At 36.9% G+C, this 14,758-nt stretch overlaps 1 protein-coding gene across 1 annotated transcript; it reads left to right on the forward strand.

Annotated features, from left to right (window-relative positions):
• Positions 1 to 12,438: 12,438 nt before the first annotated feature.
• Positions 12,439 to 12,922, forward strand: LOC119234641 (40S ribosomal protein S17-like; the record flags this gene model as incomplete). Its single annotated transcript, XM_037497689.2, has 1 exon — positions 12,439 to 12,922. A coding segment is annotated over one exon (453 nt), but the record flags the coding sequence as incomplete, so codon positions are not given.
• Positions 12,923 to 14,758: the final 1,836 nt, after the last annotated feature.

A 14,758-nucleotide genomic window follows, 5' to 3' on the forward strand; every position in this document is an offset into this window, starting at 1 on the left:
ACTGAGACTAGAAGAAATCTAATAAAATGTGAACAGTAATCTAATAAAATGTGTCTCCTAGTTTTGATATTGATTATTTTTTCTATTTTATACACTTCTGAATTTATGTTCCATGTGTTTTCTCAACAAACATGACTCTCTACTATAATTATCTATATGTGTGTATTTTTAAAAGAATTACCAGAGATGCTATTTCATTTTCAGATTAGTGTTAAAATTTTCTCTGATACATCAGTGAAGATTAATTTTACCTTCATCCTTTATTTTCTGTTTTCAGGATATAGTACTTTTCTCATTCTCCATAAATTCTTAAATTTAATAAGGAGTCCTCTGCAGGTTTCCTAATGAATCTTTAGATTCATGTCAGCTGTATGTTTTGATTTACATACATTTAAATCATTTAAAATCAGTGCAAACACAGTCATGATTGCTAAATGCCAAAGACATAGAAATTCAGTATTACTTCCATACTCTTTTCATTTCATATCCTAAAACAAAACAAAAACAGAGCTGGGAGAAAAAGTTATTGATATGCATATGCATAGAAGAATTAAGCTGTGAGAGAAGAAATGAAATAGAGAGTGTCTCTATTTCATGAATCATTATAAATTGTGCTGCAAGTTTGCCATGTTTCATATTTTTTAAGCTTTCTTTACCAGTGAAAATGATAGACATAATTTTCCATTACAAAAACCTCCCTGGTATACTCCTTTAAAAAAGGAATTTCAGTAGCATTCTTATAGTAGCTTTTTTTAGCAGGTTTTAAAAAAAAAGTCAGTCCAGATAGTTCAATCAATAGAACCATTATTATGGATACATATAGAGAGACATTTCATGAGATTCAAAAGTGTTAGGGACTTCAGGCTTCGTCCTTTATTTCTGGTTAGCTAAGATAGAATACATTCCAAATAATAAGAATTTCTTTATTGGTGAACTCTTGGATTTTTTTTTTTTGTAAGTAATCACAAGGAGAGCATAGTACAAAATAGAATTTATCCCAAGAGACAAATTGCTTACTACACTAATTAATCAACCCTCTACTAACTTATTTAAGTTCTAATCACAGAATTGAATATAATTGTGACATTCTATAGTCTTTAATGTCATGTATGCTTGTTATGTTATAATATTTTTCATTAAGAAAATAGAAGGTTTACCTCTCAATACTACCAAAGAGAGGGAACCAAAAAAACATGATTTGATATTGGAAATTGTACTGTCAACAACACAAGCATATAGATTAATAGAGATATTAGAAGTAAAAAATTGATGAAATAATTTAAGTTCCAAAGGAACTGATTTATTATAAAAGTGAACTACAGAGCAATGAGTCATCCATTGACTTTTGAAGCAATGATTCAGATCTTTATATGCTCATATGAAAATTACTGTACCTCCCATTTATACTACCAAAAAATATTGTGAGTTATAGAATACATGTGAATGTGTGTAATAAATCTGTTAAAGGAAAATACCTTTATGAATCCACAGGAATTAGTTTTAAAGTATAATTTATTTAGTCCATTTTTATAAAAAGATAAAATGACTCAAACTATTCAAAATCATGAACATTGACCTGAGATGATATACATGAATATTAAATGACAAAAGGAAGCAAAAATCATAAAATGATAGTAATCAGCACTATGTAGTATTGGCAATTAGGGAATTCTAGAAACAAACCCCATATTAACGGTCAACAGTTTTGAAAAAGGTACAAAAAATACTTGAGCTGAGGAAGAATAATTATTTCAACAAATGGAGCACATCATAAACAAATAGTGCTGGAACAAACACAGAGAAATTAAACAGTCAGGCAGAACCAAAAAGAAACAAATCCCAACTGAAGCTATTGATGGGGAAGAGGGAAGGATGGAGAGCAACAGAGGGAGGGAGTACAATGGTCTGTGTTTGGAAGACTATGGGTGTCATCAATTTTTTGTCAATCACTTTTCAGTTAGGAAAATAAAGCCGGTTTATGTGTCACACATAGTGAGGTGTTAAGTGTTTAGACTGTTTGAAAGTCTAAGAAAATGAAGGTGAGGAAAGCCACCATTACTGATGTCAGTCAATAGCACAGAAATGGACAATTACAGGTGCTTAGCCCAAAACCATAGCAAATTTCAACATATCTGGGAAAAATCTCTAGAAGGTCTCAGTCTACATTAATGGTGCAGGTTCTTTTCAAGAGCTCATCTGAAAACTGCACTGAAGTGTGCATCTTTTCAGGGTCAACAGTTTCTAGAGAATAATCACCTTTATGAATTACACAGGACTATTCACTTAAGAGTGAAGTCAAAAAACATATGTGAGTGAATTCAGTGAAACTTATTTCCTGATATTTCTTGAAGTTGAGGAGAACTGAGATGGGGGTACTTGTTCTGACTCTATAATACAACTCAGCACTGGTTGTTTAGATATTAGATAAGATTCTAATATATTCTCTTAATATAGTAAGTTCTAATGTACTATATTCTCCCAAAGAAACTCAAAATATACTAATTATATGCCAGAGAGACTTCTCAAATCCACTCTGACATTTATTGACACTTCTAGGTTAGTTTTGTATGCTGATTTTTTTTTCCAATTTTATATTAAATAGGTAATTTAGAGTTATAAGAAAAATTGTCTCTGTTATGATTTGGGAGTGTTTTATTATATGTAAAGGATTATTCTTTCAACATATTGCAACTAGTATTTCTAAATCATAAAAGAAAAAAAATATTCCAAATATGCTGAACTTTAGTAGGAAACTGCATATTAATGGTTATATTTATAATGTGTAAGAAAAGTTGAAGAGGGCACTTTAAATCCACTGCTGCCTAATTCTTTCAATATTCTTAACAGCCCATTTATTCTTCTGTATCATGAGAATTCCATTAATATGAATACATTAAATTATTTCAGTGAAATGTTTAAAGCACTTTTAAAATAAAGGCTGACTTCAACTTTTTAGAGGGATTGCAGCTGACATTGAAAAACCAGAATAGAACTGATAACAGAATACTTCACACAACACAAATACCTTTAGTAACTGTCTATAATTAACAATTTAATTGTAAGCTGCACTTCAGAAGATAACCAAAACCCTACATTTAATTTGAAAATAATAATGTGAACTCAAATTGCATAATGAATTATTGAAATTTGCAGAACAACAAACCATGCTTTTGCTTAACGTTTGAATAATTTAATAATCACATTTTATAAAATGATATGACAAACAGATCTTTATGTATAATTACTTATGTCTAGAGAAAACGTAGGTATTTTTTCTTTCCTTATCCGTATAAAGATCTGATGAGGAAACTGAATCAGAGTATGAAAATACGCAAGTGTAAACACCTCAGTCTATGGAACTAAGAAGTGAGCATAGGCAGTGTGATTCTAAAACCAACTGTTCTAAAGACTCCGCTTCTACTATAAAAGCTATCAGAGTCCCTGATTCTCATTACTCATGTGAGTATACAGAGAACATATTGCCAGATTGTGTCAAAATCTTATTATGATCAGTCTACTGTCAAAACTACCACATTTTCTAAGAAACCTATCAAAAATTTTAGCACCTTAAGCAACTTTAGAATCCTTCAGCTAAATTTCATATAAATTTACTTTACAATATGGCAGTGAGTAGTAAAATGGGGAAAAATCAGGATGTGAAAAGCAGAAGAAAGAGGTAACAATACTAGTGATGTGATTGTGAACAGACAGATATTCTTGTTTCCTGACAGTCTGCTAATGTTATCAAAAGAATTGATCATGACTGCAAATTGTTAGTTTTTAAAGAAACTGGGACATTATCCAGCTGATATCCAGGGCAATATCAAATTACTGAAGCACTGTAGACAAACTAATGGACTTCTGTGATCTTCAAAATTAACAAAATTCACACTATTTCAATTGATGAATTATCCATTGTAATATAAGGTAATTTCTTAGAAAATCAGAGAAATATTTTTGGGTCTCCCCGGTGGCATAGAGGTTAAGTCTCAATGCTATCATGCTATCACCACTGTGGCCCGAGTTCCAACCTTGGCTAGGAGCTAACCCACATGGCATAGCAGACCTCTCCTTGTCTTACCTGCTGCTCCCCTCAGCAGTGTATTTCCATAGGTCTGTCTATTCTGCTCCCCACTCTGTCTCTGGTGAATCCTCTCAACCCCCTTCACCTCAGGCCTACACCCCAGTTCCTCTATAAATAAATAAACAAGCAAATAAATAAATAAATCTTTAAAAAAAGAAAATCAGGAAATTTTTAATGATCATATGAGAAAAATATTTTCTTTCTTTTTGTTGGCAAAAAAATGGTAACTGTAACTTGTTGGTGTTCAAACTTCTACAGCTAAAAGCTTGAAATGATGAGCATCTGATATGTGAAGCTACTAAAGTGACTTCACCATCTGATATTCAGCATTATACATAACACCACATATGTATGCTTTATTAATGTAACATTGTATTATAACATAAGTTTCAGATGTTCTTTGTTGAGAATCTACTGTGTATATATTATTCTAAGATCGACACAGGACTATGGTTATACAGTGAAAGACAATTAGAAATATCAAGTTCTTGTATAATTTTGAAACACATGGTGTAGTGCATTAAAGAATTCACTACTTCAGGGCCTCCCCTGGTGGCACAGGCAGTTGAGCACTGCTCTGTGAAACTATTTGCAGCCTCTGCAGCGCTGGGTCAATCCCAGCAGGCGAGGGTCCCACATGGTGCGGCAGACCTCTCCTGTCATGCCTGCTGCTCCCCTCAGCAGTGTATTTCCTCAGTCTGCCTGTTCTGTTCCCTGCTTTGTCTCTGGTGAATCCGCTCACCCTCCCACGCATCTGGCCTGTACCACGGTTCTTGTATAAAATAAATAAATCTTTAAAAAAAAAAAAAAGAATTCACTACTTCAATGCCGGTATGTAAGACAAACGAGATATGCTTAAAGTGCAATTAATTTACTAATGGAGAGGGAACAATCTACTCTGGTGGGGGACTGTGGGTTCTTTGATTGTGGGTGTGCTGCCATAACATATACCTGAAGGGAATGATTCTATACCTCTAAATCATATACAGCATTGAAAACCAATGTTCTGTCAATAAAAAATAGATAAACATTTATTAATGAAATTCAATGTAGCTTTAATTATGTCTAGACTACTTATTCAGAGCAGAGAAGTTTTCTTTTAGTGAATTTATTCTGTGAAACAATGGATACATGTATTTATATAGTTGTCAAATCCATAGAATGTACACCATCAAGAATAAGAACTAAATGATGAAATTTTGAGTGATAACGATGCTTTGTTGTAGATTCATTAATTGTAATAATTGTAAGACAATAGGTTGTAATGTTGACATTGGTGAGGTCACATGTAAGGGGGAACATGGGTTATATAGGATCTCCCCCTCAATTTTGTTGTGAGCAAAAACTGCTCTTCAAATGTACATTTTAGGGCCTCCCTGATGGTGCAGCAGTTGAGCGCTGGGTTGCGAGGCTGCCCGCAGCCTCTGCAGCACTGGTTCTATCCCTGGCCCCCGGATGAGGGTCCCACATGGCGTGCAGACCTCTCCTGCTGCCCTCTGCTCCCCTCCGCGGTGTACTTCATCAGTCTGCCTGCTCTGCTCTCCCCTCTGGCTCTGGTGAATCCTCTCACCCTCCCATGCTTCTGACTGTACCCAGTGCTTGTATAAAAAAAATAAATAAATATTTTTTTAAAATGTACATTTTATTAATTTTAATAGCCTACTAATGGAATTAAAATAAAAGTTAATTTAGTGAGTATTCTAAATGCTGTTTTTCTCTGTGAGCTTTAAATAATAGCTTCTAAGAATTAGAAAAGACTTCCAGGGAATATCTAACTCACTTTTTCTAACTGTTGCCTCTAGACATTCTGAAACACTATTCCCTTAGGTGCCTGTGTAATAAGTAGTTATTCACCCAAATCCTAAAGTATCACTTTCCAAAAAAAAAAGACCTCAGAATGTTTGTTTTAACAAATTAACCACATTCATATGTACAGTACACTTTGATAACTACAGAGGTGGTACAACTTCTCATTATACATATAAATAAAATTGAGGTTTTAAAAATTTAAGAGCTTTGGGCCTCCCTGGTGGTGCAGCGGTGGAGCGCTAGGTTGTGAGGCTGCCCGCAGCCTCTGCAGCGCCAGTTCAACCCCGGCCACCGGGTGAGAGTCCCACATGGCACACAGACCTCTCCTGCTTCCCGCTGCTCCCCTCAGCAGTGTATTTTTGTCAGTCTGTCTGTTCTGCTCCCTGCTCTGGCTCTGGTGAATTGTCTCACCCTCCCGTGCTTCTGACTGTACCCAGCGCTTGAATAAATAAATAAATAAATTATTTTAAAATAAATAAATAAAAATTTAAAAGCTTTACCTGTGTTCATACAACTAGAAGCAAAGGCAATACGCTCCCTAAATGTAGAGTTGGTTTCCTTTTTATATATCCATGTTCAAGGGTATACTATAAACTGAAATTTGACTAATCATGTATCTATTAAGTATTGGCTATAGGTATAGATGTTATTCTATGCAGTATGTATAATATGAGAAATTATAAAGAAACAATTTACTAAGAACTTTATGAATTAATTTCAGCTATTCAAACGAGATTGTTTTAAGAGATATGTAATTCCTTTGCTATCATGAAATAAACCTTTAATAACTAAACAGAGGACTACTTATTCAATTATGGGGGAAAAAAAGGGGCTGTAATGGATTGATTCAATTTTCCAAATTAAAAGTCCCCTTTAAAAATGCCCATTTAGAAGTCTCCTCACATATGGATAGTAGGTTTTTAATATAAAACTCTAAAATATAATTTTAAAAGTTAGGACTTGGAAGATCTAGAGTCTCATTCCATCTATGTTTACTTGCTACTATTTAAATGAAATTTTATATAAATCTCCTGAGAAAGGATGCATGGATTTTTTTTCCCTACTGCATTTCCATCTCTCTCTAGGGAAGATGTGCTTCAAATAATGCCTGACCTGGCTCCCAATTTTACAGTACTCTGCTAGAACACAGTTAACTAAAGTACTGTTGCCTTGGGTGAAACTTTTCATTCCAAATGTTTGAGTAGTAAGTAATAATAGGGGCATGGATATTTTATTCCATTTTTATGAGCTTAGGAAATTCAAAAATATCTCCATATCTCCATTTTTTTTTTCCTGGAGAACCTATATTTACCCATACTATTCTTTTTAAAAAAATATTTTATTGAGGTAACATTGTTTTACAGCACTACATGTGACTCCACAGATAATCTGAAGTCAGTTGAGCGGTCCCCATAGAGAAAGTTGTCAACCTCTATGCATGGGTGACCTGCCTCTCTAACTATAATATGGAAGAGCTGGAGGTCACATTGTGGGTAGATAGCTACTTTTCTAGATTCCCCAGATCAACACAGACAACCCTAGCAGTCCAGAGATTACTTGGGAAAAAGGTAAATTCTCCCCACTGCTGAAACCAACTACCAGCTGCCAGGATAGCCTTTGTTAAAAGGGCTATGCCCTCTATGAGAGGTGTGCACTCTCCCGCTCTGGCTGCTTGTTCAGGAAAACTCCAGTATCCTTTGGGAGAAGGGTGGGTATTTTTCCTGGTTTATGAACACAGCACCTGACTTACTATTTCTCATTTCCTTCTATGTCTTCCAATTGACTCTGTCCCCTTTTTCTGCAGTGACACTGGCCCTCACTTCCTATGAGCTCCAGATGTGACTTCTCCCTCCACCTATCATTCCTCCAGGTCCTTGAATGAAGCAAAGACTCAAGCATCCTGTCTGTCTACCAACTTCTTAGCAGTTATCCCCCATATGCTTTTCCTTTTAGAAGAAACTTAAAGTAATTTTTTAAATAATCAATAAATAATTAGGTGTAGTTAACCACTATAAAACAAAGGGAACATAGTGATAATTAGGTAAGATCTCTAATATAAGTCAGTTTAGTATTAACTTCTAATGTTTCTGACTTACATCCTAAATAGGGTGGATTTTTCTAGTAAAACAAAGATAACCTACCTTCCATAAAACACATTCATTTGTTTAAATATCAAGCTTTAATGACATGTTTATATAATGTCTGTAAAAATTACTTTTAAGAAAATTATCGTGAAAAATAATTTTTGAAAAACTGTAGAAATTGTAGAGAAAATTATTTTGCAAAATTAAACCATATTACAATAAAAGCTAAATTGTCAGGTTAAATTGTACGGATGTGGTTCAATTCAGTGGGTCATATCAGACTGAAATGTAACAGAATTGAAAATGTTATAAATGAACCGTTCTTGCAATATAGTAGTGTGAGAAGAGTGAATGTATGTCTTTCCCTGCACTATACACCTGCTAATAGCAGGGTTTCCTCTTACTCTTAAGTAATAGCTCAGACTTTGGGGACAACTTCCTGAGAAAAATCCAGGGATGAGACTAACAGTCTCCAAAACAGACTACAGCAATTCAAATTGGAGTCATGTAGCTATCAAACAAATCAATGCTGGAATTAAATATACCTGTAAATTTTCACAATACTAACTTCTTCCAAAGCTAATTCCCTCATTGTGTGTAATTTTAGAGGTTAAGCAAGGAAGATATCTTCTTTTAAGTCACTAGGGGAGCATCTCACACACAAAAACATTAATTCTTCACCTCTTGACCTAAAAGAGTGAAAATAGTTTACAAAGGCAGTCAATTTTTAAACCCTTAATACTTCAAGCAAATTTGACTTCTTTGTTCATGCCCCAAAGCTACTTTTAATTATAGGCCTTGAGAAAGGGTAGCTGGCAATGCTGAATTAGCAATTTCCTTCCTAGATTTGCTGTGTGGTATAATTCTCAATCCTTTCCTTATTGGCTCCACACACAATGGAAAATCTTGTGGAAAATTCCTCTTTGTTTAAGCACAGTACAACTAGCTTTCCTCTTCTGTCATGCATCAGAACTCGTTTCCATAGCAGCCACTTTGGGGAATGAAAGGGATTTACATGATACACCTTCTGTAGGTGAAACCTAAAGAATAAAGCAGTAATGTTCATTCATTTAAGAGCAAGGATTGCTTGGGTACATTGTGCTTGGGACTATGTGCTCTTTATAACAAAGTGTTAAGCCATTTTGCAAAGACTTTTGCTAGAGATTTGTGCAGGTTCAACTCTTTCCCTGCCAAAATGACAATCTTATGTAGGTAGCCATGAATCTACCAAGGGAGATCCCCTTGATACCAAAACCAAAAAATAAAAACCAACAAAATACCACCACCAAAAAAAAAAAAAGAAAGAAAGAAAGAAAACTACAGACCACTTTCCTTGATAAATGTAAATGCAAAAATTCTCAACAAAATTTTAATTCAACAATGCATAAAAATGATCATACACTATTGTGTTGGCAACACCACAGTGATGAAGAAACAGGAAACATGGAGTAGGCCATAGGATGGAGGAAGTCCAATGCAGGATGTTCCTCAAGAGCAAGATCCTGGCCTTTTTATTTACAGAGGAGTGTGTATCAGACTGAACACTGGATTCTGAGCTTTAGGGAGGGTAAGTCCAAATGATACACACCAGACTCCCACCCATGGCTCTAATCTTATTAACAAGGTGTTCCACTGATCAGTTCCTGGGTCACAAAGCGCATCAGTCAGTCACTACCAGGGGCCCCCCACCAGGGGCATTCCCAGACATACTTTGGGATGTATACTTATTGCCCCAGAGCAATCAACCATCCTGCTCTTGTCTAACTTGAAAGGAGCCTTGTATGCTATACCCACAATATACTATGATCAAGTAGGATTATTATAGGGACACAAGTATAGCTGAACATTGGGAAATAAATCAACGTAACTTACCACAAAAACAAAATGAAAGATAAAAACCATATAATTACATAAATATTTCCCAAGAAATCATTTTTCTGATCATCCACTTTTGATAAAAACCTTGAAAAAATGGGAACTGATGGACCATGTCTCAACATAATAATGGCCATATGTCACTAATCCCACAGGTAACATCATTCTCAATAGTGAAAAATTGAAAGCTTTTCTTCTAAGATCAGAAACAAATAAACAAAAAAGATTCCACTAGTAACATTATTATTTAACATAGTTTTAGAAGTCCCAGCTAGAGCAACTAGGCAAGAGAAGGATATAAAAGGAATCCAAATTGTGAAAGAAGTATAATGACCATTATTTGCAGATGATAGGATAGTAGATATAGAAAACACTAAAGCTTCCACTAAAAAAATAACAAAAACAAAAACAAAACTAACTGAAACAATAAATCAGTTCAGCAAAATGGCTGGTTACAAAATCAATATGAAAATATGCAAACAAAGGAAGAAATTAAGAAAACAATCCAATTTGTGATGTCATCAAAAAGAAGTGAACACCTAGGAGTAAACTTAACAGAGGAAGTGAAGGAACTATACAATTAAAAATTGTAAGACTTTATTAAAAAAAGCAGAAGACACAAAAAGTTGGAAAGACATGCCCCACTCACAGATCAGAAGAATTTATATTGTTTTTTTTGTTGTTTTTGTATTTTAAAGATTTATTTTTATTTATGCATACAAGAACTGGTTTACAGGCCAGAGGTGCGGGGTGGGGGTGGGGGTGAGAGGATTCACAAGACATAGTGAAAAGCACAGCAGGAAAATCTACTGAAATATACTGCTGAGGGGAGCAGCATGTTGTTCCATGTGGGATAGCTCCCTCCTGGGTATTGAACTTTTCCTACAGTGGCTAGTAATAGCTTGATAGCATTAAGAATTTAACCCCTGTGCCACAGGGATGCCCAGAAGAATTAATATTGTCCAAATGGTCCATCTTGCCCAATGCAGGTTCAGTGCAATCCCTATCAAATTTTCAAGGCATTCTTCAAAGAAAAATTACTGAAACTCATATGGAACCACAATAGACACTGAAAAGCCAAAGTAATTATGACCAAAAATGGAATAATGGTGGTATCATACTCTACTACAAAGCTTAAATAATCAAAACTCTATGGTTCTGAAATAAAAATAGGAATAGAACTGAGGAGCCCAAAAGGAATAGAACTGAGAGCCCAAAATTAAAGCCTCGCCAATATAGCTGTTTCGTCTATGACACTGGTTCCAAGAGAAAGGAAAACTTCACTAATAAATGTTGAGAAAACTGGATAGCCATATGCAGAAAATAAAATTTACCAGTAACTCATGCCACACATTAAAATTAACTCAAAATGGATAAAAAGACTTAGATGTTAGACCTGAAATCATAGAAGAAAGCATAGGTAAATCTCTCCATGGCAGAGACTTCAGTGATGTCTTTGTGAAGTCATCTCCAACAGCAAGAAAAAAGACTATATGAACATTTGCGACACATAAAACTAAAAAAACTTCTGTACAGAAAACAAAATCTATCACTGAAACAAAAAGACATCCTACTGAATGGAGAACATACTTGCATATGATACATCTGAGAAAGGACTTATACCCAAGATATACAAAGAACTCAAATAACTCAACAAGAAGAAAGCAAATAACCAATCAAAAAAATGGGCAGAGTGCCAAGTAGTCACTTCTCCAAAAGCAGACATACAGATTATCAATAGGCAGATACCAAATAAATGTTAATCACTACTTATCAGGGGAATGCAAATCAAAACCACAATGTGGTACTACCTCAGACCTGTGAGAATGGCCCATATAAAAAATATAAATAAAAGAAAAAAATCTTAGATTGGGGCCTCCCCAGGTGTGCAGCGGTTGAGCACTGGGCTTCGAAGCTGCCCACAACCTCTGCAGCACTGGTTCGATCCCAGGCCACCGGCGAGGGTCCCACATGGTGCAACAGACCTCTCCTGCCATGCCCGCTGCTCCCCTCAGCAGTGTATTTCGTCGGTCTGTCTGTTCTGTTCCCTGCTCTGGCTCTGGTGAATTCTCTCACCCTCCTGCTCTTCTGAGTGTACCCAGTGCTTGTATAAATAAGTAAATCTTTAAAAAAAAAAATCTTAGAGTGGATATTGAGAAAAATGAACCCTCATAATATTGTTGGTAGGATTGCAGCTTGTTCTAGCTCCTATAGAAAATAACAGGAAGTTTCTCAAAATTTTAAAAATGTATCTACCATATAAATCAATGCATTAACTTGCAAGTATCTACTTGAAGAATGCAAAAATACACATTTGAAGAGATATATGAACTCATACTTTCTTTGCAGCACAATTTACTATAATCAAGCTATAGAAGTAACCTAAGCGGCCAAGGGCAGATGTGTAGATTAGGAAGACGTGGTATATAAACACAATGGAGGCCATGGTAGGTGCCGCGGGCCGGGCCGCGGCCCCCGCCATCGCCCTCCATCCGCCGCCACCCGCCGCCCCCGAACCCCCCGGGCGGGGCGCCCCGACGGGCCTCCGCGTGAGCCCGCGCGCCCCGCGCCCCGCCGGGCGTGCCCCGCGCCGCGCCCGGGGGCCCGGCCCGCGCTGACCCGTCTGCCCCGCAGGGCCGCGTTCGCACCAAGACCGTGAAGAGGGCGGCGCATGTCATCATCGAGAAGTACTACACGCGCCTGGGCAACGACTTCCACACCAACAAGCGCGTGTGCGAGGAGATCGCCATCATCCCCAGCAAGAAGCTCCGCAACAAGATCGCCGGGTATGGCACGCACCTCATGAAGCGGATCCAGAGGGGCCCGGTGCGCGGCATCTCCATCAAGCTGCAGGAGGAGGAGCGCGAGCGGCGGGACAACTACGTGCCCGAGGTCTCGGCCCTGGACCAGGAGATCATCGAGGTGGACCCCGACACCAAGGAGATGCTGAAGCTCCTGGACTTCGGCAGCCTGTCCAACCTGCAGGTCACGCAGCCCACGGTGGGCATGAACTTCAAGACGCCGCGGGGCGCTGTGTGACGCGTCCTCCCGCCCCCCAATAAACTTTGCAAAGCGGGAAAAAAATAAATAAATAAATAAATAAACACAATGGAATATTACTCAGCTATTAAAAAAGAAATAAAAACATTTGGTATATGCAAAATCATAAATGGGGGCCTCCCCGGTGGCGCAGCGGTCGAGCGCCACGCTGAGAAGCTGTTCGCAGCCTCTGCAGTGCCGGATCAATTCCTCGCCGGCCAGGGAGAACCCCACTTGGCACAGCAGACCTCTCCTACCTCTCCCCTCTGCTCCCCTTAGCAGTGTCGTACCTCCGTCTGCCTGTTCTGCCCCCCGCTCTGGCTCTGGTGAATTCTCTCACCCTTCCGTGCTTCTGACCTGTACCCCAGTTCTTGTATAAAATAAACAAATGCATCTTAAAAAAAAAGAAAAAAAATCATAAATGGAACTGGAGGGGTCAGATAAAATCAAACTGATACAAAATGCCAGATACCTGACTACGGAATTGAATGTTGAATGTACCTGAGGGGGGAATGTCAGGAATGAGAACAAAGTCAGGTAGAAGAACAATGGACTATATAGTAGAGGAATATGGGTGCCAAGGTGTAGGTATGGTATGATATTAACTCCTGATGGTGTTGATCCTATATATATACTTCTAGATCATATAGTGTTGTAAACCAATGTTACCTCAATAAATTTTCAATTAAATTACATACATGTTTATATATATATATATATATATATACATACAAAGTTGGCAAAGCTCTAGCCAAATTGAGCAAAAAAAAAAAAAAAGAGAAAAGCTAGAAATAAGTACTAATTAAGAAATAAAACATGGGATAGGTGGACCACACAGACATTAAAAGTACAATAAGGTATGCTAACTTCTTATCATAATAAATTACCACAAAGTTACTTAATAAAAACAATTTTTTTTTTGTTTCAGAGGTCAGAAGTCCTAATGTCATGTAGCCAGATTTCCTTTTGCAAACCACAAGGGAGGTCATTGCCACACTGCTTTGATGTTTAATTCTGTGTTCACTTTGCCTTCTCTACCTCAGTTTCTATCATCTTATTACCTCTAATTTTAACTTCCTTGTCTTTATCATTCTCTTATATGGGCCCTTATGATCACAATGGGTCTACCTGGATAATTTAGGATAGCCTTCCCATCTCAAAATCCTTAATTGAGTCACTAATGTAAATTTTGTCATACAAGGTAACATATTAACATTCTGGAAATTAGGGCATAGACATTTGAGTGACAGTGAGTTTTATTTTGTTTATTTCATAAGACATTAACCAATCAACTCTTTGCCATAAATTTAACAAATAGTTTAAATTAGTTCTACATGAGACACAAATTAAAAATCTTGCTCAGAATATACAGATAACCTGTATAACACTACATCTACTTAAAAAAAATAACTTTCTCATAAAAAAAAAATGCTGTCAAAGTGCTTCAAAGTATTTCAAAGGACAACTCTTTCAAATATTGGGACTCCCTGGTGGCGCAAGAGGTTAAATACCACACTAGAAAACAATCCTCAGCCTCTGCAGCATGAGTTTGATCCCTGGGCAGCCAGGGAGCAACCCACATGGCACAGCAGACCTCTCCTCTCTCGCCCGCTGCTCCCCTCAGCAGTGTATTTCAGTTAGTCTGCCTGTTCTGTTCCCTGCTCTGTCTCTGGTGAATCCTCTCAACGTCCTGCATCTCTGGCTGTACCCCCAGCTATTGTATGCATAAATAAATAAATCTTCATTAAAAAAATCTTTCAAATATTTAAGAATGAATAATGCAACATTATCACATGATAATTTCCAAAAAATAAAAGAGCATATTTGTCGGGGCCCAAACCTGGGGCCCAGACCTGAACATCCGGGT

This window comes from Talpa occidentalis, unplaced genomic scaffold, assembly GCF_014898055.3.
Source record: "Talpa occidentalis isolate TD23 unplaced genomic scaffold, MPIMG_talOcc4v2.1 talOcc4.8, whole genome shotgun sequence".
Classification (NCBI taxonomy): Eukaryota; Metazoa; Chordata; class Mammalia; order Eulipotyphla; family Talpidae; genus Talpa; species Talpa occidentalis.